Raw genomic sequence first — 26,040 nt, 5'->3', positions numbered from 1 at the left:
TGTTGAGCAATTTGAAGTAAGGCTATCATTTGTTTCATATTCTAAAATGATTTGGGTGTTCCGGTTGTGTAGTGGTTAGCACAACGCTTTACAGTACAGGTGACCCAGCTTCAATTCCCGCCACTGCCTGTAAGGAGTTTGTATGTTCTCCCCGTGACCGTGTGGGCTTCCTCTAGGTGCTCCGGTTTCCTCCCACAGTTCAAAGACGTACCGGTTGGTAGATTGATTGGTCATTGTAAATCGTCCTGTGAGTAGGGGGTTGTTGGGTGGCATGGGGGAAGGGCCAAAAAGGCCTATTTTTCGCTGTATCTTGGTAACTAACCTGACTTGTCAAACGAATGTTTGATGCTGCTCATCGTATTAAAAAAAGATGCAATGGTCTTCATCTGAATTTCTATGGCAGAGCATTCCCGGCAACAGCTTGCTTAAAATGTATCTAAGTTTCACCCATTACCCATTTGCAGTCAATTTTAAACTGATGTATTGTTGCCAATTCCCTAGTCACGTGAAATGTGATTTTTCTTTATTTAATCGGTCGAATCCCTGTATACTGTTAAAACTTTCAGTTTAATTTCTACTCTCCCCCTTCCCCTTATCCATTCCCCATTCTAGTTACCCTCTCGCCCCCTCTCTTCTCTTCACCTGCCCATCTCCATCCTCTGGTTTCCCCCACTCTTCCCTTTCTTCCATGGCCCAATATCCTCTCCTATCAGCTTCCTACTTGGTAAACCCTTTATCCCTTCTTCCTATCCTCTCTTGGCTTCTTACTTCATTTCCCTTCCCCAACCTGGTCTCATCTATCACCTGCCACATCGTACTCCCAAACCCTCCTGCACCGTCTTATCGGCTTCTGCCCCCTTACTCTGCAGTCCTGATGAATGGTTGGCCTGCAACATTGACTGTCTATTCTCCATCGATCCTGCCAAACTTGCTGAGTTCCTCCAGCATTTTGTGTGTGCTCCTCTTTCTCTCTTATTCTGTTTAAAAAATAATCCAATTGTCTTGGACCTAAAGAGAGGGTAGTTGTTAAATTGTAATGTGACTGTACATCATGCTGGTGGATTAGCTGATAAATTAATATAATTAATATGTTAATTATCTATCATATTGGAAGCCTATTACTGAATACATTATAGGAAAATGGCTGGGTTGAGTCGTTCTCTGATATTGGCAATTTAATTGCAAATGCTTCGTCACCATACGAGGAGACATCATCAGTGTTATTAATTTTTGAATTAACAGCGCTATGGTGACGCAATGTTTGCAAGTAAATTGGCGGTATTGGAGAACAACTGAACGCAACGGTCAACCACCCAGGCGTTACATTTTCCGAGATTACAGGAAGATGTTGAGAAGAGAAAAACAAAGTAATTGGGTACAAATGAGCATGGTGCTTTTTTTTAAAGGAGATCATGCTGGATGGATTTATTGAATTTATTTGATTAAGTAGCAGACTGATGTTGAAGGGGAGTGGGTAAATATACTGAAATTTTTACAAGGCATAAAGTGCATCATGAAAATTGTAAATAACAGCTAATGATAATGTATTGGTATGTTTGCCTAACTGGGAGAAAATAGCAGGGATACTGTAAATGGATCAATGAGTAGTATGCCACAGGAAACATGGTGGGGTCTCAAACTGAATGTGTGAAAGCACCCTGGGCAAAATTGCTAGATTTGCTGATATACAAATAAGTAGAAAAGTAAATTGCAAATAATATATTAGCAAGTTATTAAGGGATGTAGATAAGTTAACAGAATTGGCAGAGACCAAATGGGCATGGTGTATGGAAAAGATTTAATTTTCCTGCCACATTGGAAAATTTCAAAGCATTATTTAAACAATTGGAGACACAGCTGGACTCACGTGCTCCAGTGCATGATATGCAAAATACTGGAATAGAGGTATTGCAAGTAACTGGGAAATCTAACAGAATGTAATTATTATTACTTTCGGAGGTCAATACAACAGGAAGCAGGTTCTGCTTCACTTGTTTCCTTGAATGCATTTCTTCTTCCTAGTTCCTTTTCTTGGTCCTTGTTAGAACTAACCAAAGTATTAAGCTGCAGTTTGCATGAATCCACACACGACTTCTCCCTAACCATCTACTGCTATCCAGGCTTTTGTACATTTTTCCCTGCCAGTCATTTTCTCATCTCCTCACAGCCATCCTGCTCTCATGTTGTTTGACAGTTTGAGGTTTAAAGGTACACAGGTGTGTAGAATCTCCAGGATTCTACATAGAAAGTCTTCATCATGCTATCTTCAACTGCTTTGGACTTGCTTACTGGCGCCACTGGCATTTAGGGCAGCAATGAAGGTCCTCTATCTCTGTCTGCCCATAATGTCCCACACAGATATAGAAGGGTTCTTCATTGCTGTTTCTGTAACAGTTTACTATGACCAGTCAGGGTTGTTAGCCCTGAGATGAACCCCTGAACCTGGAGGACTCTTATTCTGGCCTCTACCCTTTGAACTGTTTGGCATGGGTGACTGTACCAAGAGCCAGAGCACAAGACCCTGACTCCAGCCAACACAGCTCTCCAGGTCATTGAGGCACACAAGCCTCCAAATCCTATGACAGAGTTGTGTTCTGCTTGGAGGCATTTTGGACGAATTGCTTTTCTGACAGGATGTTTTAACCTAACGCGATCCCTTGCTGGTATCCTGCTTTTTTTTTGTCCTATTTAGTCCTGATCTTTGTAATGACAGAATCAGATATCTCCATTATGGCCTCAGCTCTGTCATCATTACTTCACAACCCAACCTGGGATACCACCCTGAGGATTCCTTGACCCTTATGCATCCCATAATATCTATCATTTCCTCCTCCTTAATTCTAACAATATCAAAATGTGTCCTTGTATTTCTGGGAACTTTTCACTTTCAATCTGTGATTACAACTGCTTAACTTGGAACCTTTATAAAGTCACAATAGACTCCTTTGTTACTCATCCTTTTTAATCTTCTGTGATACAGTATACACACATTAATTTGTACAAGTAGCAATTTCTTGGGACTGCAGTTTTGTCACTACACCCATAATCATGGAAGTCATTTTATGCCAACAATGAGATGGCCAGTTTCACCCTTTACGTAAATGCAAGGGATTCTGCAGATGCTGGAAATCCAGAGCAGCACACACACAACATGCTGGAGAAACTCAGCATGTCAGGCAGCAAATGTATGAATAGTCAACTTTATGGACCGAGATCCTTCATCAGGTCTGGAAAGGAAGGGTGAAGATGCCAGAATAAGAAGATGGGAGATGGGATGGGGGGAGGGGCGAAGGGGTGCAAACTAGAAGGTGATAGGTGAAACCAGCTGGGTGGGGTTGGGGGGAATGAATTAAGAAGCTGGGAACTGATACGTGGAAAAGGTAAGGAGTCAGAAAAGAAGGTGAGAAACGGAAAGAAGAGGGACAGCAAGGGGAGGTGATAGGAGAAGAGTTAAGAGGACCAGGGTGGGTAAATGAAGAGAAGGGAAGGGTCCCACCAATGTGGAGAAGGCTGCATCAGGAGCACCAGATACAGTAGGTGACCCCAACAGGTTTGCAGGTGAAGTGTTACCTCACCTGTCAAGATGGCAACGGGAATCAGTTAAAGGAGACAGGGTGGGAAGAGATATAGTCAAGATAGCCATGGGGCCGATTCCCATAGCTATCTTGACTGTACATTTTCCCACCACGTCCTCTGTAAAAATGCTATTTCCTTTTCTCAGTTTCTTTTGTCTCTGCCACATCTGTTCCCAGGATGAGGCTTTCCTTTCCAGGATATCATATACGGATGTTTCTTCATTGCTGTTTTCATAACAATTTTCTTTTTGACCAGTGAGGTTATTAGTGCTGAGATGAACCCCTGAACCTGGAGGACCAGTGGCCCACTCTTAGTCTGGCCTCTACTTCAAAGCAACCTTCCTGCACCATTGATGCTGCCCAGTTCCACATTTCCTCCGTTCCCTGGATATTTGCACTTTCCTGGCATCTTAACAAGGATGGAGCTCCTCTTGTTTTCACCTTGAGCACCCTCATCCAACACATCATTCTCTGCAACTTCCACCATCTTCGATGGGACCCTACCACCAAACACATCTTTACCCTCTCCCCCCCCCCCACCCCACTCTCCTTTTTCTCCCTTTTCGCATGGATCACTCCCTCTGCGATTCCCTTGTGCTTTTGTCCTTCTCCAACAATCTCCCTCCTGACACTTACCCATACAGACGGCAGAAATGCCACACCTGCCCATTCACCACCTCCCTCAACAGGCCCCCAACAGTCCTTCCAGGAGAGGCAACACTTCACCCGCGAGTTTGTTGGGGTCACCTACTGTACCCGGTGCTCCCAGTGTGGCCTCCTCAATATTGGTGAGACTTAATCTAGATTAGGGATTGCTCTGTTGAGCACCTTTAGTCCACCTGCAAAGTAGTAGCATTTCCTAGTGACCAATTATTTCAGTTCCAATTCCCAATCTGACATGATGGTCCAAGGTCTCCACTTCTGTCACAACGACCATAAGACGTAGCAGAATTAGACCATTTGGTCCATCGATTCCGCTCTGCCATTTTATCGTGGCTGGCCCCTTTTCCCTCTCAGTCATAATCTCCTGTCCCCGTATCCCTTCATGCCCTGACTAATCAGGAATCTATTTTAAATATACATAAAGACTTGGCCTCCACAACTGCCTGTGGCAAAGAATTCCACAGATTCACCAGTCTCTGGCTAAAGAAATCCCTCCTCATCTCCATCCTAAAAGGATGGCCCTCTATTCTGGGGCTGTGATAGCTGGTCTTGGACTGTGCCATCATAGGAAGCACCCTCTCCACGTCCACTCTATCGAGGCCTTTCGTTACTCAATAGGTTTAAATTACGCCACCCCTCATTCTGCTGAATTCCAGTGAATACAGGCCCAGAGCCATCAAACGATCTTCATATGACAAGCCATTCAATCCTTTTTGTGATGAGGCCACTCTCAGGCTGGAGGAGCAGCACCTTATATTCTGTCTAGGTAGTCTTCAACTTAATGGCATGAAGATAGATTTTTCCAGTTTCTGGTAATTTTTTCCCCATCCCCTTCCTCTTTCTTCATTTACTGACACTGGCACCCTCTTACCTCTTCTGACCTACCTATTACCATCTCCTGTTGCCCCTCCTTTTTCCCTTTTTCCCATGGTCCACTCTCCTCCCCTATTAGATTCTTTCTTATCCAGCCCTTTACCTTTTCCACCTATCACCTCCTGGCTTTTTACTTAGTCACCTCTCCGTTGCCCACCTGCTTCACCTATCACCTTGCTTGTATTCCTTCCCCCTCCCTCACTTTGTTATTCTGGCATCTTTCCCCTTCCTTTCCAGTCTTGCTGAAGGATCTCGGCCCAAGACCGCAACTGTTTATTCATTTCCTTAGATGCTGTCTGACCTGTTTGCGTTCCTGCAGCATTTTTTGTGCGTGGGTGTGTTTGTTTTTGTACTAATTAAGCTTTATTTAAGGCACTTAGACTATAGAGAAGTTGCATATTGAACTTTATTCATTTATATTAAAAAATCCTTCAGCATATTTGAGTATTTGCCTCTTTTTACCCGTCAAAATAATTACTCCATATTTGAATCTGTTTTGTTGCACTTCTAATGCGTGTTCACACTGTAATCCACATCCTTTTTATCCAGTGGGAATATTTTTGATGACTTCCTAATACTGATCTGTCCATCAACATTTTTTCATGGTGTGGTGCTTTCATTTCAGATTTCATTGTTGAATAAAAGTTGATAACAAGTGCTTAACTGTTATGTTTGCCATTTATTCAATTTGTCTCAATTATTGAAATCATCTTCCTTCCAGTGCCAAATGGAATTATGTTTCTAGCCATGTTGGATTGGAAATAGGATCTAGAAAAATGTCTTGTATTCATCTAAAAATATTCTCTCAACTCTGATTGTATAGATTATTTTACTTTATTCTGACTTGTTTTGTATAATTTATCCTAGAAATTGCCATAAATAGCCCTATTCCAAACTTCTATTTAGAAAATGTTATTATCCTGATAAGTTAGCAAGTCCGTGTATTTTTTTAAAGTTTCATTTCAAGCATGCAAGAAGTTCAGTATGTAAAATATGAATAAAATTGTACCAGGATATGAATTATTCATTTGATTTTGCTCAGTACAAATTCAACAACTTTACTTCATATTTGTCTGTGTAAAATGTAACTAGTAAAGTCATTTTTTAATGTATGTGTGTATAATGTTGGACTTTTATTGCCAGATGCGGTGACTGATAAAGCTACACATCCTGATTACTATGCTAATCTAGTGGATAAATCTATGGGCAAATGTTGCCTGGCAACGGAGGAAATTGAACGTGACCTGCATCGTTCTCTGCCAGAGCACCCTGCGTTTCAGAGTGACACTGGAATTGCAGCGTTAAGAAGAGTTCTGACAGCATACGCATACAGGAACCCTAAGATAGGCTATTGCCAGGTAGATACTGTTCATTTTTAATGAAAGAAAATGGTAAAAGTACTAAGGTCTTTCAATTAACTCAGGAATAAGTTTAGAATATGTTAGAAATGAATCAAACCAATGTAAAATGGATTTCAAACTATTTTCTTTAGATGCAGAAGCTCTATACTAAATTATGAAAATATCATTAACATTGCATTGTATTATGCAATTTACTTAAAATGCTCCTTTTCAGTCATCCATGAAAAGGATGACATAAGATTTAGATATAAAAATGAATATAGATATGTGAATCTTTCAGTGAAATCATTAAGCTATCAGATATTCTAGCCTATTATATGTTCGAGTGTGTGTGTGTAAAATGAGTTTCATTGTATCTGTGTAAAGTATATAAAGTATGGAAGGTAAAAAATGTGGGGAGAAATGGTGTAATTCTGTAAGTGTTTGACTTGGTTTGGTGGGGTAGTTTAATTTGACTGAATGTTTAATATCTTTAGTAGAAATGCATCCTAATTTGTCACTTTAATACTTGGGCTATCATCTTACTGCTATGCACCTAAACCAGATTTTATTTTGTCTTTACCCACAGTCTATGAATATTCTGACCTCTGTCCTATTATTATATGCCAAGGAGGAAGAAGCCTTTTGGCTGCTCGTAGCTGTCTGTGAGAAAATGCTCCCAGATTACTTCAACCGTAGAGTTATTGGTAAATCTTTCTTTCTCAATGATCGACTTCAAATATGAAAACTTATTCAAATGTTTATTGTTGGCTTTTGGGCTTGTGAACAAAGGATGGCTACAGTTGCAGCATTGTTTTCTTTGAATTAGTTTGCAGTAGATCTTGTAATGGTCCCAGAATGTAAACACTGGAATCTTCATATAGACTTGAGATTGTGGATTGAAGCTCTTACTGAAGTAAATTAACAATGTAACATGAATCCAAGATCTCAGGAATCGCAATGACTTGGATATTGGGATTTGCTAAATTGGCCTGGACTGCCTGACCTTTATTTTTATTGATGAGGGCTGAGCAACTTTGAGCCATTACAACTGATGGGAGTCAAGCCAGGCAGCGTTCCTGAACATGCATTGGCTTGGACTGTATGTGCAGAGGCCCTGCCCTAGTCTAACCGTAAACCCAAAGTACACTGCACATGCTGGGGTCAAAGCAACATGTACAACACGCTGGAGGAACTCAGCAGGTCGGGCAGCATCTGTGGAAACCTCATATACATCTCGTATACTGTCTGGATAGTCTCCAGCCCCTTGGCATGAACATTGAATTCTCCAACTTACAGTAATTCCCTCCCCCTCCCTTCCCCCATCCCAGTTTCAGTCTGCCTCCTCCTCTAGCTGCCTATCACCTCTCTCATGATTCCGCCGCCTTCTACTACCCATAGTGCTTTCCCCTTACATTCCTTCACCTTTCCTGCCTATCCCCTCCCCCACCCCTTGATCTTTCCTCTTACTGGTTTTTCACCTGGCACCTCCCACCTTCTTCCCACCCTCTCCCCATCTTCTTTATAGGGCCCCTGCCACCTCCTCTTCAGTCCTGACAAAGGGTCTCGGCCCGAAAGGTTGACTGCTCGTTTCCACGGATGCTGCCCGACCTGCTGAGTTCCTCCAGCGTGTTGTATGCCCTGCCCTAGTCTGTTGCCTGTAAAAGGCCTTTGAATTATCTCCAATAATTAGTGAAATTCTTAACCTATTAAAATGGATTTTTTTTCTCTTTCACTATTTTTATTAATTTCTACATAGAATACAAGAAGATATAGATTATAAGTCAAAAAAAAATAAAATTATACCAAATACAAACCCCATTTCCGGAAAAGTTGGGATATTTTCCAAAATGCAATAAAAACAAAAATCTGTGATATGTTAATTCACGTGAACCTTTATTTAACTGACAAAAGTACAAAGAAAGATTTTCAATAGTTTTACTGACCAACTTAATTGTATTTTGTAAATATACACAAATTTAGTTGATGGCTGCAACACACTCAACAAAAGTTGGGACAGAGGCATGTTTACCATTGTGTTACATCACCTTTCCTTTTAATAACACTTATTAATCGTTTTGGAACTGAGGATACTAATTGTAGTACATTTGCAATTGGAAATTTTGTCCATTCTTGCTTGATATAAGACTTCAGCTGCTCAACAGTCCGTGGTCTCCGTTGTCTGATTCTCCTCTTCATGATGCACCATACATTTTCAATAGGAGATAGATCTGGACTGGCAGCAGGCCAGTCAAGCACACGCACTCTGTGTCTACAAAGCCACGCTGTTGTAGCCTGTGCAGAATGTGGTCTGGCATTGTCCTGCTGAAATAAGCATGGACGTCCCAGGAAGAGACGTTGCCTTGATGGCAACATATGTCTCTCTAAAATATTAATATACACCTCAGAGTCAATGGTACCTTCACATACATGCAACTCACCCATGCCGTGGGCACTGCTGCACCCCCATACCATCACAGATGCTGGCTTTTGCACCTTTCGCTGATAACAATCAGGATGGTCATTTTCATCTTTGGCAGGGAGAACTCGATGCCCGTTTTTCCTGAAAACTAGCTGAAATGTGGACTCATCTGACCACAGCACACGGTTCCACAGTCTTTTGGTCCATCTGAGATGAGCTCGGGCCCAGAGAACTCACCGGTGTTTCTGCATAGAGTTGATGTATGGCTTCCTCCTTGCGTAATACAGTTTCAAGTTGCATTTCTGGATGCAGCGACAGACTGTGTTAAGTGACAATGATTTTCTGAAGTACTCCCGAGCCCAGGTGGCTATAATTGTCACAGTAGCATGACGGTTTCTTAGGCAGTGCCGCCTGAGGGCTCGAAGATCACGCGCATTCAACAGTGGTTTCCGACCTTGCCCTTTACGCAGTGAGATGTCTCTGAATTCTCTGAATCTTTTCACAATATTATGTACTGTAGATGTTGAAAGACCTAAATTCTCTTCAATCTTGCATTGGGAAATGTTCCTTTTGAACTGACTAACAATTCTCTCACGAATTTTGGCACAAAGGGGTGAGCCATGACCCATCGTTGCTTGCAAAGACTGAGCCTTTGATGGACGCTACTTTTATACCCAGTCATGATACCTCACCTGCTACCAATTAGCCTGCTTAATGTGGAGTCTTCCAAACCGGTGTTACTTGAATATTCTGTGCACTTTTCAATCTTATTTTAACTCTGTCCCAACTTTTGTTGAGTGTGTTGCAGCCATCAAATTCTAAATTTTTGTATATTTACAAAAAACAATTAAGTTGTCAATAAAACTATTGAAAATCTTTCTTTGTACTTTTGTCAGTTAAATAAGGGTTCACATGAATTAACATATCACAGATTTTTGTTTTTATTGCATTTTGGAAAATATCCCAACTTTTCTGGAAACGGGGTTTATACATTATATTTGAAACACACTTGCAATCTCATTACCCTATATTCATGTAAATTAAATGGTAATATTGAAATGTGATACAGTAATTTTATTATATAAAAAAAAGAATCCAAGCCCACTACCAAGGTCGAAGCTGCTTGGTAAAGAAAGAGAAAAGGAAAAAATTCCTGATCATATAGTGAAATATGTTATTAGCCAACATCTGTACCTTAACAGCAAATCAAAGGTTTTGAAAATAATTCAAAAATGGTCTGCACAATGTTTGAAAGTCTTGACTAGTTTCAGAAATTGAACAATGGATCTTCTCTAAATTTAAGCATGACATAACATCACGTAACCATTGAGCGTGAGTAGGCAGAACAACATCCTTCCATTTAAGCAAGAGCACCCTCCTAGCTATAAGAGAAATAAAAGCCAAAATGTGGAAATCAGATGTCTCCAAAGTAATATCTTTTCCTCCATCAGTACCGAACATGGCAGTCAAAGGGTTAGGCTTAAAATTTACTTTGAAAAGTACAGAGAAAGTTTGGAATACTTCCTTCCAGTATTTTCCAAGACATATAAATTAGTGAAGCTTCTCCATTGTTACATCTATTACAATAAGGAGATGTATCTGAATAAAAACGAGATAGCTTATCCTTGGTCATGTGGGCCCTATGGACTACTTTAAATTGTAGGAGGGAGTGATGGGCACATAACGATGAAGTGTTAACCAATTTAAAAATTTCATTCCAAGTTTCCTCAGAAATTGAAGTCTTGGATTTTTTCCAAGATTATAATTAAAAACTTTTTTTAAAGTACTAACAAATAAGTAAAAGCAGCAAAGTAAAATGGGTTGAGATCCTTTTTTACTGTAGGATCAGGGTTCTGATTCCTACACCAGCACTTTGCAGCATAAAGCTGAGAGCTGGATGTGAACTGATCTGTGCCGCTGATCGATAGAACAGGCAGTCTGATAAGTCATGCAGTCATGAAATGCTTTGGGAGGTTTGTCATGACCAGACTGAACTCCTGCCTCAGCAAGGACCTGGACCCATTGCAATTTGCCTATCGCTACAGTAGGTCAACGGCAGATGCAATCTTAATGGCTCTTTACACTGCTTTAGACCACCTGGACAACACAAACACCTACGTCAGCATGCTGTTCATCGACTATAGCTCAGCATTTAATACCATCATTCCCACAATCCTGATTGAGAAGTTGCAGAACCTGGGCCTCTGTACTTCCTTCTGCAATTGGATCCTCGATTTCCTAACCAGAAGACAACAATCTGTGCGGATTGGTGATAACATATCCTCCTCACTGACGATCAACACTGGTGCACCTCGGGTGTGTGCTTAGCCCACTGCTCTACTCTCTCTATACACATGACTGTGTGGCTAGGTATAGCTCAAATACCATCTATAAATTTGCTGATGATACAACCATTGTTGGTAGAATCTCAGATGGTGACGAGAGGGCGTACAGAAGCGAGATATACCAACTAGTGCCACAGCAACAACCTGGCACTCAACGTCAGTAAGACAAAAGAGCTGATTGTTGGCTTCAGGAAGGGTGAGATGAATGAACACATACCAATCCTCATAGAGGGATCAGAAGTGGAGAGAGTGAGCAGCTTCAAGTTCCTGGGTGTCAAGATCTCTGAGGATCTAACCTGGTCCCAACATTTCGATGCAGTTATAAAGAAGGCAGGCCAGCGACTATACTTCATTAGGAGTTTGGAGAGATTTGGCATGTCAACAAATACACTCAAAAACTTCTATAGATGTACTGTGGAGAGCATTCTGACAGGCTGATCACTGTCTGGTATGGGGGAGGGGCTACTGCACAGGACCGAAAGAAGCTGCAGAAGGTTGTAAATTTAGTCAGCTCCATCTTGGGTACTAGGCTACAAAGTACCCAGGACATCTTCAAGGAGTGCTGTCTCAGAAAGGCAGTGTCCATTATTAAGGACCTCCAGCACCCAGGGCATGTCCTTTTCTCACTGTTACCATCAGTTAGGAGGTACAGAAGCCTGAAGGCACACACTCAGCGATTCAGGAACAGCTTCTTTCCCTCTGCCGACTGATTCCTAAATAGACATTGAACCCTTGAACACTACCTCACATTTTTAATATATTATTTCTGTGTTTTGCACAATTTTTAATCTATTCAATATACATATACTGTAATTGATTTACACTTTTTTTGTCTATATTATATATTGCATTGAACTGCTGCTGCTAAGTTGACAAATTTCATGTCACATGCCGGTGATAATAAACCCGATTCTGATTCTGTTTCACTTTGTGTGTGCGTAGAAGTCCAAGACTTCCTGAAGTACAAATACTTGATGGCTAATCAGACCCGTAATTCCGAAAAAACACTGCTCACAAGCAGCACAGCTTGGGTTTTTGTTAGTCCTGTCCTTTTAAAGATGGTGCTATATTTGATAAATTGTAATAACATCATGTTTTGCAAAACAAAAGAATAAACGTTCTGTTTGCAGATGAGGGTATTCAAATATTTTTGGAATAATGACAACCTACAACTGAACAATTTTGTACAATGTTTCATATGATAAATTCCCACATGTACATGATTACTTGAGTTGTCCAGTTGTACTTTGCATGTGGTCAGGACCTCCACCTTTGCAGCCTATGCACAGAGAAGTCTGTTTCAGCCAGCAATCCTTCCTGAATTTCAAATTGCTTTTAATTTGGTTCTGAGGATAAAAATTCGATGTTAAAATTAGAACTAAATTTTCACTGTAAATGCTAGCTCACACATTACTATTAAAGATGCTAACCAATTTCCCGTAATACATTTCAAGGAGAGAAAAGATGAAATATCAAGGTAAGCTAGCCAATAATATAAAAGAGGATACTGAAAGTTTTTTCACATATTTAATTAGTAAGAGGGAGGCGAGAGTGGATATCAGACCACTGGAAAATGATGCTGGAGAGGTGGTAGTGGGGGTCATAAAATGGCGGATGAACTTGATAAGTCTTTTGTATCAGTCTTCACTGTGGAAGACACCAGCGGTATGCCAGAAATTTGTGTGCCAGGAGGCAAAAGTCAGTGTAGTTACTATTACTAAGGAGAAGGTTCTTGGGAAGCTGAGAAGTATGAAGGTAGATATGTTACCTAGACAAGATAGACTACACCCCCCCCTCCCCCCCCAGAGTTCTGAAAGAGGGAGCTGAAGAGATTGTGGAGGCATTAGTAATGATCTTTCAAAGATCACTAGATTCTGAAATTATTCTTACGTTATAAGCCAATGATTTGGATGATATAATGGCTTTGTGGCCATGTTTGCGGATGATACAAAGATAGTGGAGGGGCAGGTGATGTTGAGGAAGTAGGGAGTCTGCAGAAAGATCTAAACAGGTTGACAGAATGGGCAAAGGAATTGCAGGTGGAATATAGTGCAGGGAAGTGAATGGTCATGCACTTTGGTAGAAGGAATAAAGGCATAGACAATTTTCTAAACAATTAGAATATTTAGAAATCAGAGGTGCAAAAGAACTTGGGAGTCCTCATGCAGGATTCCCTAATGATTAACTTGCAGGTTGAGTCAGTGGTGAGGAAGGCAAATGCAATGTTAGCATTCATTTTTGAGAGGACTAGAATATAACAGTCAGTTTATAATGCTGAGGCTTTTTAAAGCTTTGATTAGGCCACGCTTGGAGAGTTGTGAGCAATTTTGGACCCCTTGTCTGAGAAGGGATGTGCTGGCAACGGAGTGGGTCCAGAGGAGGTTCGCAAGAATAATCCTGGGAATGTATGGGGAGTGTTTGATGGCTCTGGGCCTGTACTCACTGGAGTTTAGAAGAATGAGGGAAGATCTCATTGAAACTTATCGGATATTGAAAGGCCTAGATAGAGTGGGGAGAATTTTTCCGATAGTGGGGGAGTCTAGGAGCAGAGTGCACACTCAGAGCAGAAGAGTTAAGGAGGAATTACTTTGACCAGAGGATGGTGAATCTGACATTTATTGCCACAGATCGCCTAATTATGGTCTAATTATGTAAATATTAGTATTGCCTATCAAAATTTATTTTTTATTTACATCCTTCATATTGTTACATTATATATTTTGATTTTGCTTTCAACTTCATTTAATAAATGCTACATTATCTTCAGATCTGTTTAATATTGGAAAGAATGTAATTTTATTTATGCTTACAAGGTTATGGCATTTAGTCTTAAAATACTGGATAGTTATTATAATCTCGTGCTCTCGATTTGAGAAATAAAAGCCAAAAATTCTGGCGTTAGAGGCTGCCTCATTGGAGAAAAACAGGGCTGATGTTTTTAGTTAAGGGGCTTTGCATCAGAACTCAATGTTTTAAAAAAAAAAACAACAAACAAAATCCTGCCCGTGAAGTGCATAACATTGGCAAAGCTTGACCTTTTTTAATTGAATAGTTTTGATATATCTAATTTCTTATTGACGGACAGATGACGTTTCTCACGGTGATGTAGGTCAGCAACCCTCTGCCTGTCTGTCTTTCTAGTTAAGTATGAAGTAAATTAAATCTCCCTTTGCCACCTGGTGTGGGACCTATTCCTGCCATCTTCATGACATGAATCTGATCTGGAATAATGAGAAGGTGGTGAACCAGAGGCAGCAAGGTGAAGGGCAGGATGTAAGGGCTTTAGAGGGGAAAGAGATAGGGTAGCTCCTGCTCCTCAACCTTCCCCTACCCTTTTATTATACCCTCTTCCTTTTCAGTCCTGATGAAAGGTCCTGGCCCAAAATGTTGACTGTTCGTTTTTCTTAGATACTGCCTGATCTGCTGAGCTCCTCCAGTATTTTGTGCATGTTGTTCACCAGTCCATTGTTGCACTTGTTACTGAATTTCCAAATGCAAATAGCTGCCTTTTCAGCCTTGTTTTACTATTTTATCACTGACCCCACTTTGTGCCTTGTTTCCCAGGTGCTCAGGTTGACCAAGCTGTATTTGAAGAACTTGTTAAAGAGAATTTGCCAGAATTAGCTGAACATGAGATGGCCTTGACTTCTTTAGCTTCCATATCCCTCTCCTGGTTCCTCACACTGTTCCTCAGTATTATACCCCTGCAGAGTGCACTGAACATTGTTGACTGCTTCTTCTATGATGGAATAAAGGTGATCTTCCAGGTGGGCTTGGCTATTCTAGATGCCAACACACAACAGCTGTGTCGCTGCCAAGATGATGGACAAGCCTTGATAATTCTCAGCAGGTTTGCTACATTTGTTCTTGAGTTGTAATATAGTTTTATCATTTTAACTTTGAAAATAAAAAAAACCAGCATATTACTCTTTTTGTAGGTTTCTTGATCACATCAGAAACCCGGAGAGTCCACTGCCACAAATAGCCCAGCAACATGTTTCGAGTGATGACAAAGAGCCTGTTCAGCAAATGGAGATATCTGATCTGATTAGGGATTCGTACGAGGTGAGCTATTTGTGCTGTATTGTTAGGGGGTCTGCAGTTTTTAGTAAACCAAGATGATAATTGAAGGCCAGTTAGCCATGTACAGTTTTCCCAGGCTTCATGTATTTCACAATTAAAGGAGAGTATAATGGTAGACGTGGATAGTAGTCAAGGCAAAGCAAAGCTTTAGCACCTAGGTAGCATTGTCCATAATGTTTCTTCTGTGCTTGTTGAGATAATGTTGGAGAATGGAAAGTTCCTGTTTCAATAACATCACTGGAAAAAGTATTAGTTATAATGCATCAACGTGCAAAATAACAATCCATGGATTCTACTGCAGGAGCATTAGTAAAAAGGTCATTTTGCAGCAGCTTGCTCTATCGATTTTCCATAATGGCTGTCCAATAATCTTTCAGTGAACTGGCTGACTAACTGCAACTCGCAATGAGTTCAAATTTCAGAATTGGAATAGAGGCTCCAGATAAGAGAAGCCTGCATTGTGGAATCCAAATCTTCATGTTGATTTCGCAACCCTGTAAAATTTGTTTAGTTGCAAATAATTAGAGTGTGGAAATATTGTTATCAGAGCTGGATATACTGCGATGGGATGATAAGACAAATGTTTGCTAGTACATACAAAACTGACACTTTATTAAGTGGAAATACTGTAGGAAGTAGTTAATAGAACTTCAATTTATCATCAGCTTGCTGCTTAGTGATGTCTGGGTCACTTTGCGGATTCCACCTTTAAGAACAAATATTATTTTTACAGTATATCCTTTTTATTTCTGTATTTCATGTGTGAAAGTGAAGATCAGATTCTGACTGCAAGTTGATTATTTGAATGCAGTAGCTTTGTGTTTCCAAGATGTGCAAAATGTGAACACCGAGGGATAATGTTTTCATACTTGGCTAAGTTTGTACTTGGATATCCATTTCCACCCTTGACTGGCAATAAGGGCTATCTTGTATTGGCTGAACATGTACCTTTTCTTAACCATGGTGTTTAGCTGCAGTAAATCTTGTTTGATTTTGTTTGTTACCATTTAACTTTTTAGTTTTGTTTTCCTATTTTTGTTATTTATATTATTTTCGTTATTATTAATGATCCTCATCAAGCTTTAAATTTTGCTGGTATGCAAACATCGGCAGTCGACCAGAAAAGGCCCCCTTTATTCCTAATCTTTGCCAACTGCCAGTCAACCAAGCTTCTATCCATGCTAGTATCTTCCCTGTAATACCATGCACTCTTTTGTTATGCGGCCTCATGTGCAGCACCTTGTCAAAGGCCTTCTGAAAATCCAAGTAATCAACATCCACTGATACTGTCTATTATTTCCTCAAAGGATTCCTAAAGATATGTCAGGCAAGATTTCCCCTTAAAGAAACCACGCTGACTTCAGCCTATTTTATCGTGTGCTTCATAGTACACTGAAACCTCATCCTTAATAACGGACTCCAACATCTTCCCAACCACTGAAGTTAGGCTAACTGGCCTATAATTTCCTACTTTTGCCTCTTTCCTTTCTTACAAAGAGTGGAGTGACAATTACAATCTTCCACTGCTCCGGAACCATTCCAGAATATAGAATTTTGGTATTCCCATGAGTCAGTGGAGATGTTATCATATTCTTTTTTGAGAATATTCTTGAATCACTCCCTCTGTCCATCAAATAATCTCTTGCCAAGACAGAGCTCAAAAGAGAGAGTTGGCTGAATTTAAATAGAACCTATGGCTAATGAGCCTCATCAAGCTTTAAACTTTGCTGGCATGCAAACATCGGCAGTCGACCAGAAAAGGCCCTTTTTGACTTGAGCTGGACCTCATTCTGCTACATTTTAAGTTCTCTCAAATTTGTTTTTGTCAAATATGCAGAAATTTGGAGATATTCACGTTGGACAAATTGAGCAAATGCGCTGCAGACACAGAGTAAGAGTTTTGCAGCAATTGGAGGATACCACTAAAGAAAATGTGGTAAGTGTTCATGATGCAATTTAAGGAGGTGGGAGGGGATCATTCATTTAAATCATTATAAAGTGCATAGTTCTGCATTTCACACGTGGTTTCTGATTCAAGTACTACATATTGCCAAATGAAGCTACTATGCCAAATAAGTTTATATAGGATTACTCTTTGGGGTCGGAAGTAAAATCTCATGACAGAAGGGTTTATTAATCATTAAGTAAAGCTTATTAATTAGAAGAACTTTCTACATATTTGATCTAGATTTGACAGATCATTTGAATTCAAACTGTTATTGTTCACTGTATTGATTGTTGAAGATCTTGTTGCAGTGCATTTTGGTGAAGACTTCACTTTGAAATTCCTTCAATACTCTTGACCTAGCAACCAAGTTTTAGGCTTCAAAGTTTAATCCTGCACTTTCCATTGTATACTACTATGTAAATACTTTAGTTTTAAAACAATTTACTATATTAACAGCATTGCATATTACATAATAATATTGTATTTCCAGCCCAGATTCATTAATATGCCTGTGTTCGCATTTTTATTCAGAAAAAGAAAATATCAATGTAACGTTTTGGTAGATGCAGTTCATAAGAACTACTATTATTGAGCTTTAAACAAGTATCAGATAAGTGCTGTGAGCTCCCAAGTTATTAATACTGACAATAAGCCTGAAGATAGCATTTCCTTTTAAATAATTCTGCAGCTTTGGCAACAAGTTGTCTTTCTTCATTCACCTCCGATAAGAGGGCAAGAAAACTACCCCTTCAGTTCATGGAGTCCAGCCAGTTTACATTAATCGCACATACATAAACATTACTGATATACAGGAAGAGGTGGCTATGAACTCGTGTAACAATGTGGCATGCAACATTTAAGTACAAAAGTTCTGTGTAATAATGAATTTTAATAATCTCGCAGATCATTAGTTAAGAGTCAGGTAAGAGTGACGTATTAGTGGGATCCCATGGATACATGAACAAAATGAATTAACCAGGAATTTGAAGCTAAAGAAATTAATGAATGTGGAGAAGGAACAATTACAGGCAATAAGCTTCTCTTAACTATGAGAAGATGTATTAGTCAAGCAGATAGGGGGTTCACGTATGGCTGATGGGATTGAAGCTTGTGAATTCTGTACCATACTAAAGTTTAATTGATTTATTTTCAAGTTGTTAGCTTTTGAAGTTAAAGGAAGGCCCAATGAGTAATTTAATATTAATGTATATTGTAGCTTAGAGTCGTGGCACCTGATGTTTCATTTAGTACTGAAGATCTTGGAGAAATCTATGACCTATTTAAGGTGAGTTTGTTAATGAGCACTGTAATTTTGTATTTGGGATCAGTTTCTGTCTTCTAAAATTTAGAAGATAATGTAATTGTTATTTTTAAAGTATTTTTAAGATATTGTTAGTGTGAAATAAACTGACATAATAATCTTACGCCTTGGCTTTTACAGAATTCAGGAGTTAGAATGGGTTTCTAAAGTTTTAAATGAGATTGGCACAGCTGGTCTCTGACTCCTTCAGCCTGGATTTGGTTCTGACCTCGTGTTGGCTGTAGGGAGTTTGCACATTCTCCTTGAGATCCTGTGTGTTTGCAGGAGGGCACCAGCACCTCCCATCTCCCAAGATGTGCTGCCAGGTTAATTGGCTCCTGTAAATTACCACTAGTGTAGGTGGGTGACAGGAGAGTTAATCATATATTGGCACCTTTTAAGTTACAGACTAATTACAGTTACTAATGTGCAAACTGAAACTAGTAACAGAAATAGAAACACAGCAGATCAGGCAGCATTTGTGAAAAAGGAAAATAAGCTCATGTTTCTGTTCGAGAAGCATTATACCTAGAACTATTGGTTCTGCTTTTCTTTTCACAGGTACGCTCTGACATGCTGTGTGTTCCCAGGACTCCCAGCTTTTGATTCACATTTCTGCAATTTTTTTTGGGAGGGATTTTCATCTATTGTACCATGCAGTAAATGTTCCCAAGAGTATTCTGTTACCCTTGCATGCACACATGCATGTGAATTATTAATTGCTCCTATAAATAGAGGAATTTGGAACCATCTCCATTACTGCCATTGCAGAGAAAATGTGTGCTTTGGTTTACTGACAAGTTATCTGACTCTCGTAGGCAGATCAGAACTCGATGATTTAAGGAAACAGCGGCTAAAGTGGGTGGGCAGTAAATGTGGAACTCTCTAGACTGCAAAGAGGTTAAGAAAAACAGATCGAATTGCAAATATTTGGTTGGATTTTCCTATGTAAAACTTTAAACAATTCTAAATGTAAGCCTCCTGATAAAATTTCCCATTTTCTTCTTTTTAATTAGAGAGAGCATCTTTTAAGTTGTTACTGGGGTGGAAACGGTTCAGCAGCACTGCATCATGACCCCAGCCTCCCATATCTGGAACAATACAGAATAAATAGTTTCCAGTTCTGTAGCCTTTTCTGTCTTCTGAGTCCATGGACATGGGGTGCCCATACTCATGATCTGGCCCAGAGAGCATTTCGACTGTTTGATGAAGATGCAGATTCTCTCATTGACTTCAAAGAGCTGGTCAGCTGTTTGGGTAAAACTTCTTCCATTTCTTTCACTTTAACACACATTACTCTTTTTGATATTTTCTGAAACAAACTCTTAGAATCATCAGTGTTAGTGGACACATTGAATAATTGTTCTAATTTCTTATATAGATGTAATGTACTATGGTGAATTCAGTGAAAATCTCAGACTGTTGTACAGACTCCACATTCCACCAGGTAAAACAACTTTTGACTAAAAGTCTGAAAAAGAACCCTTATTTGAAAATGTTGACTCAATCTATATCAGTCAATTTCTATTTAGAATTTTGTTATTATACAGATTCTGTGCTGAATGCCTGACATTACTAATAGTACCTGTGATTTTAGCTTATTTGTACTTGAAATACCAGGTAGATGTTATCCCACGATTAACACCCCCCCCAAAAAAAACTCTTGCAAAACCATTGTGGCAAAACCCTAGCCTGTACAATTCCATGAACTCTCCACCTCTGACCTTGTCTCATTCTCAGTTCATAGACTCTAATGTTGCTGTCCATTCATACAATGTTATTCCCAGCTCTGTCAACCGGTCTGGTCTTCTGAGCTTGGGCACGCTTTGGTGCCAGAGGACTGGAAATTGCAAATGTCATTCCAGTCTTTAAGAAAGGAGCGAGGCAGCAGAAAGGAATTTATAACTTGACCTCAGTGCTTGGGAAGATGTTGGCAGTCAGTTGTTAAGGATGAGATTATGGAGTACTTGGAGCCTCAGGACAAAGTCAACATGGGTTCCTTAAGGGAAAATCTTGCCTGATGAACCTGTTGGAATTCTTTGAAGAGATTACACGTAGTACAGATAAAGGAGATGCAGTGGATGTTGTATATTTGGATTTTCAGGTCTCTGACAAGGTGCCACACATGAAGCTGTTTACCAAGTTAAGAGCCCATGGTGTTACAGGAAAGTCACTGGCATGGTTAGAGCATTGGCTGATTGGTAGGAGGCAGTGAGTGGGAGCAAAATGATCATTTTCTGGTTGGCTGCCAGTAACTAGTGGTTTTCCACAGGGGTCAGTGTTGGGACCACTTCTTTTTACACTGTATATTAATGATTTAGATGAGGGAATATATGGCTTTGTTGCCAAGATTGCAGATGATACGAAGATTGGTGGAGGGGCAGGTAGTGTTGAGGAAATAGGAAATCTCCAAAAGGACTTAGACGGATTAGGAGAATGGGCAAGAGGGTGGCAAATGAAATACAATGTTGGAAAATGCATTGTCATGCACTTTAGTAATAGAAATAAAAGTGCAGTCTATTTTCTAAACCCGGAGAAAATACAAAAATCCGAATTGCAAAGTGGAGTCCTTGTGCAGAACACCCTTGAAGATTAACTTGTTGGTTGAGTCGGTGATGAGGAGGGTAAATGTAATGTTAGCATTCATTTCAAGACTTCTAGAATACAAGATTGAGATGTGATGCTGAGGCTACAATACTTGAGTATAGTGAACAGGTTTGGGCTCCCCATCTAAAAGATGTGCTGGCATTGGAGAGGGTTCAGAGGAGGTTGACAAGGATGACTCTGGGAAGGAAAGGATTATCATATGAGGAAAGTTTTATGACTCTGGGTCTGTACTGACTGAAATTTAGAAGGATGAGGGGGGCATCTCATTGAAACCTTTTGAATGTTGAAAGGCCTAGACAGAGTAGATGTGGAAAGTATGTTTCCCATGGTGGGGGAGTCAGGGAGAAGAGGCCACAGCCTTGAGATAGGGGGGGGGGGGGGTCCATTTAAAACAGATGTGGAGAAATTTCTTGAGCCAGAGAGTGGTGAATTTGTGGAATTTATTACTGCGGGAAATTGTGGAGGCCTGGTCATTGGGTGTATTTAAGGCGGAGCTTGATTGAACACGGAATCAGAGGTTACTGGGAGGAGGGGAGTAGGGCTGAGAGGAAGAAAGGATCAGCCATGATTGAATCGATGGGCCAAATGGCCTAATTCTGCTCCTGGGTCTTATGGTCTTTATGGAATGTGCTCATTCTTGCAGAACCAATAAACCCTGCAATAATACTGATAAAAGTGCTTTGCAATATGGCATAAGTAATATTTATGCTATGAGTGAAATTAATTATGGAAGTTGTTACATCTCTGCAATCCAGTTGAATTGATGTGGCTTGTACAACAGGGAAAAGCCTTTGATAAGGAAGATGGTTCAACAGTAATGTAGCTGTATTCTTGCTTTCAACTTCCAAATTTGTTTCAATCAGCACCAGGGATGGAAAAAGTGCCAAGAAACCTGACCCTCTTAACATTTTCACTACTGAATTTCTTCTTCCACATATCTACAGGAATGATTTGGGAAAGTGTGATGTGTCTGTTTCTGTTCCTTAAGTAAATTCTTCATGAACTATGATGCATATAATGAAGGGACAAAAACAAATCCATGGAAATAGATTACTATAGTTGTTATTCATGGATTCCACATTATCAGCTACACCAGAAAGTAGAGACTTAAAAGCAAGGCATTCAACTTGCAAAAACCTTTGCAAGTTCATTTCTGTCTGAATAAGAATACCATGTCATTAAAATTGTAATAACTTGTGGACTTCAAAATACTACTTTGCAGGTTTATTGCTTGAGGATCTTTTATATGATTTGATTGAAATTCAGTCTTTCTTTTCCAGCTTGCAGTGAGGATGACACAACCAGCTTTTCTCCTCTGAGAACTACCTTCATTTCAAGTATTCAGTCGGACTATTTTAGCAAATCAAATAGCAAGTATACTTTTATTAACGTGTCTGTGATGCCCCCTCGGGTCAGTGACATGACTGAATGAGTTAGGAGCAGAAGCTGGAACGTGGCCTCTCCAGCCTGCTTTCCTATTTAATAATAGCTGATCTGGCCTACCATTCCCATGTGCCTGTGGCAGCCTTTCATCCCTATCCTTTCCAAAATCCAACTAGTTCTGTCTTAACAATATATTCAAAAACACGCAATACTTGGGGGTGGGTATGGGTGAAACTGCACTTCTCTGCACCAGTCTTAAATAGGTGATCTCATATTTTTCAAGGGATTTCCCATAATTCTAGGTTCTCTCACAAGAAACATCCTCTCCTCAGCCACCTATGTTGTCTGTGTGCACACGTGTAGAAAAATAAAGGAAATGTTATCGCTTGCTTTTAAATAATTTACTGTTACAAAATTCAGTCGACATCTCATTCTAAATGGTTCTTTGCAACAGCTTTTTATACAATGTGCAGTGTCTCTAGACTCATGCAAATGAAATAAGGGAAAATGATTGACTTTAGTGACGTTTAAAATTTCGGTGTAATGATTCTATTTTTGCTAAAATGTGAAGTTGTTTTGTGTAGAAGAGGAATTCTGAAGGGACAGCTTGTAATGCTAGACAACGAGAAGGGGTGACACAGCAAAGCTAAGGCCACAGTGGAAAATGAAGACATGCTGGTGTTTAACTCTGTCCTTGTTTAATTATGACAGATAAACAGATGAGTTTTCATGATATGTTTGGAGGGGGGTTGGGGTTGCAGAATTGAAAGCAGCAGTTTTGGATGAGGGGGATGTACTTGGGAAGAGAATATCAGAATGGTTGAAGGTGTCTCCTGGGATTCAATAGTAGAAGGTGATGGTAGATTGAAAATGGGATGCTTATAAGTACAGAAGGGCTTTCTGGAAGCAGCATTGGTTCCAACTTATACAGGAATGATTGTGAACTAAACAGCAGCAACATGTAATAAGCAGAGTTAAGCAGTCTCACAACCAATGAATTAGGTTGAGTTGCTGAATTCTACCTGATGGATTAAATTAGTTGATGGGACAAAGTTCCACAAACGGATCTAGTGAATGAGTGCTGAAGAAAATACTCATCCAGGCAAGGAAGGATAATTTGCAATCCTGTTTAGTAACTTCACTACTGTACTGAGAAAGCTGACACTAATTTCTAGACTATTTTTAGAAAGTGCTGTACATGGAAACTACCAGGTCTCTGATAATTTTTATAAACTGATCAGATAATGTTTTTACTGCTTGTCCTTGCTGGTAGTGGTTATGGGTTTGGAAGATACTACTGAAGGAGTCATTGGGAGTTTCTGCAGTGCATCCTATAGATGGGACAAACTGCTGCTACTGTGCATCAGTGGTTGTGGATGGAACCTCGTTCACTTGGCTGCTGTGCCCATAACTGTCTAGCTCGAGTATGGTTGAATCTGCACTCATCCAGGCAAGTAGGAAGCATTAACATCTACAGATGCTGGAAATCAAAGCAATACACTCAAAATGTTGAAGGAACTCAGCAGACCAGGCAGAATCTATGGAAAAGAGTCAACATTTCGGGCTGAGACCCTTCATCAGGACAAGAGCATTCCTTCATGCTACTGACCCGAGTCTTGTAGATCGACGGGCTTTGGGAAATTAGATGAGTTCTCCACAGGATTCCTGACTTGCTCTTTAAGCACACAGCTACTTCTGTTCAGTTTCTGGTATGAATATCCGGTTTTGAAGATAATTGTTAGAAGCAAACTCAAGTAGTAAAGCCATTTGTTCTCTTGTTGGGAGATCTTCACTGCCCAGCATTTGTGTGGCACGAATCCTTCTAAATGGTTTCTGAAGAGAAAGACACCTGCAGTGTTCTCATTTGCTTTAAAACTGTCTGGCCTAAGGAATTTGATCCCCTTTAGTACCATTTCTTCCATTATTGTTAAATTAACTTGCATTTATTCTGGTGAAGGTCTGTCCTTGATTTGATAGTTGGTCTTTGGAAAATACTGGTGCAAAGCAGTCATGTTCACCATTTTCAAGTGGTAGATATTATACTTTAGAATATCCTTGGGTAATGGTTAAGTGAAATGAACCACATCCCCAAATCCACCCACAGAGTTTAAAAGAATGACTTGTAGCAAATGGTTAATATTGCCAAATTTGTGGTTCTTGTCTCCTTTAATTATGGATTATATCCTCCAAAAGGTGAAGCAATTGATCACCAACGTCAGCTGAAACAAATGCTTCAAGATTTAGTTAAGACTAAAGAAGTTACAAAAGATCTTTCTCTGATGAACCAGGTATGTATAATTGTTTATAATACTCTTGGAGAAGCAAAATTAGTGACAGTAGAGTTTCCAAGTCTTTAAAACAAAATTTAAATGCAAGGTGCAATGAAAATTTTATGTGGGAAATACAAGGAAATCCTTAAGACACCCACTTTTGGATCTCAACTTTGGTTTTCTCCTTTAATCCCCCAAATACAGCTTTTGTTCTCTTATAGAACTATTATTGCACTAAATTCAAGCACTTCCCAACCCCCTCCTCCCAATTCTCAGTCATTTTGACTATTCAATTTATCTTTCATGATGGGACTCTTGGTCACAGCTTTCAGATCCATCCTAATGATGTTAGCTTACTGCTAGTGTTACTGCCTCTTAAATTGAATCACTTGCTTGTACTGTTACTTCATACTTGCTGCCTTATTCCATATTGTCTCAATCGTGATTTTTAGGAGTATAGCAAAAACAAATTATTGAGGATACTGCTGCATTAACAGTTGGTACTATACTAATTACAGATCACGTAAATTTGATTTTAATTTACTACTAGGCCTATTGCTAACTCTAGAAACCTTGTTTGGAATTGTTTTGAATTTGGTTGTAATACCTTGTGCATGGAACAATCTGTTCTCCTGCAGAGAGAGTTCATCCAGTTTTGCAAATCAATGTACAGCATGTTTCGAGAAGATCCTGAAGAGAATAATCTTTACCAAGCGATTGCAACAGTCACAACTCTTCTACTGCAGATTGGGGAAGTAGGACAAAGAATACGCAGTTCAAACAGTTTGTCGGAACTACCAAGTTCTAAAGGATCAGAGCTTCTAACGCCCACAGATGCAAATGACACTGTATTTGAAGAGAATATACACATGAACAATAATCCCCTCTCACAGCCTGGAGTAGACGATTGGAATGTGTCTTTTGAGCAAATTTTGGCTTCACTACTGACTGAGCAAAGCCTTGTGAACTTCTTTGAGAAATCCGTAGCTATAAAAAGTAAACTTCTACATGCTAAAGCAAATCAGTACCAACAGAGAATTAACCTGACTATCCACTAGCCCGGTAGACTTGTTTCAGCGCTGGCAGTTGAAACTATAAGTGTGTGTTTCATGTTGGGTGAAATGTCAAATATACTGAGTTTATGCACTTTTGAATAAATTCATTTTTGTAAGTTTTGTCTGCATGTGATTTCAATTTTATAGCTGTATCATTTGTAAATGTATTAAACAGA

At 39.7% G+C, this 26,040-nt stretch overlaps 1 protein-coding gene across 2 annotated transcripts in view; it reads left to right on the top strand.

The window, feature by feature from the left end:
• The window catches only part of LOC140726723 (TBC1 domain family member 8-like), a 104,916-nt gene extending 79,017 nt beyond the window's left edge, over positions 1 to 25,899 (top strand). For both annotated transcript variants that reach the window (XM_073043491.1, XM_073043492.1), the window contains 11 exons: positions 6,255 to 6,469; positions 7,041 to 7,158; positions 14,783 to 15,068; positions 15,157 to 15,283; positions 17,139 to 17,237; positions 18,466 to 18,534; positions 19,566 to 19,806; positions 19,931 to 19,996; positions 22,437 to 22,526; positions 24,733 to 24,827; positions 25,448 to 25,899. In XM_073043491.1, coding sequence (XP_072899592.1) covers positions 6,255 to 6,469; positions 7,041 to 7,158; positions 14,783 to 15,068; positions 15,157 to 15,283; positions 17,139 to 17,237; positions 18,466 to 18,534; positions 19,566 to 19,806; positions 19,931 to 19,996; positions 22,437 to 22,526; positions 24,733 to 24,827; positions 25,448 to 25,867 — 1,826 coding nt within the window. In that variant the 3' untranslated portion in view covers positions 25,868 to 25,899. The remainder of the gene's footprint in view (positions 1 to 6,254; positions 6,470 to 7,040; positions 7,159 to 14,782; positions 15,069 to 15,156; positions 15,284 to 17,138; positions 17,238 to 18,465; positions 18,535 to 19,565; positions 19,807 to 19,930; positions 19,997 to 22,436; positions 22,527 to 24,732; positions 24,828 to 25,447) is intronic.
• The last annotated feature ends 141 nt before the right edge of the window (positions 25,900 to 26,040 follow it).

The sequence above is a fragment of the Hemitrygon akajei genome, chromosome 4 (genome assembly GCF_048418815.1).
Source record: "Hemitrygon akajei chromosome 4, sHemAka1.3, whole genome shotgun sequence".
Classification (NCBI taxonomy): Eukaryota; Metazoa; Chordata; class Chondrichthyes; order Myliobatiformes; family Dasyatidae; genus Hemitrygon; species Hemitrygon akajei.
The sequence above is the reverse complement of the archived record's forward strand: the minus strand, read 5'-3'. Positions and strand labels throughout refer to the sequence as shown.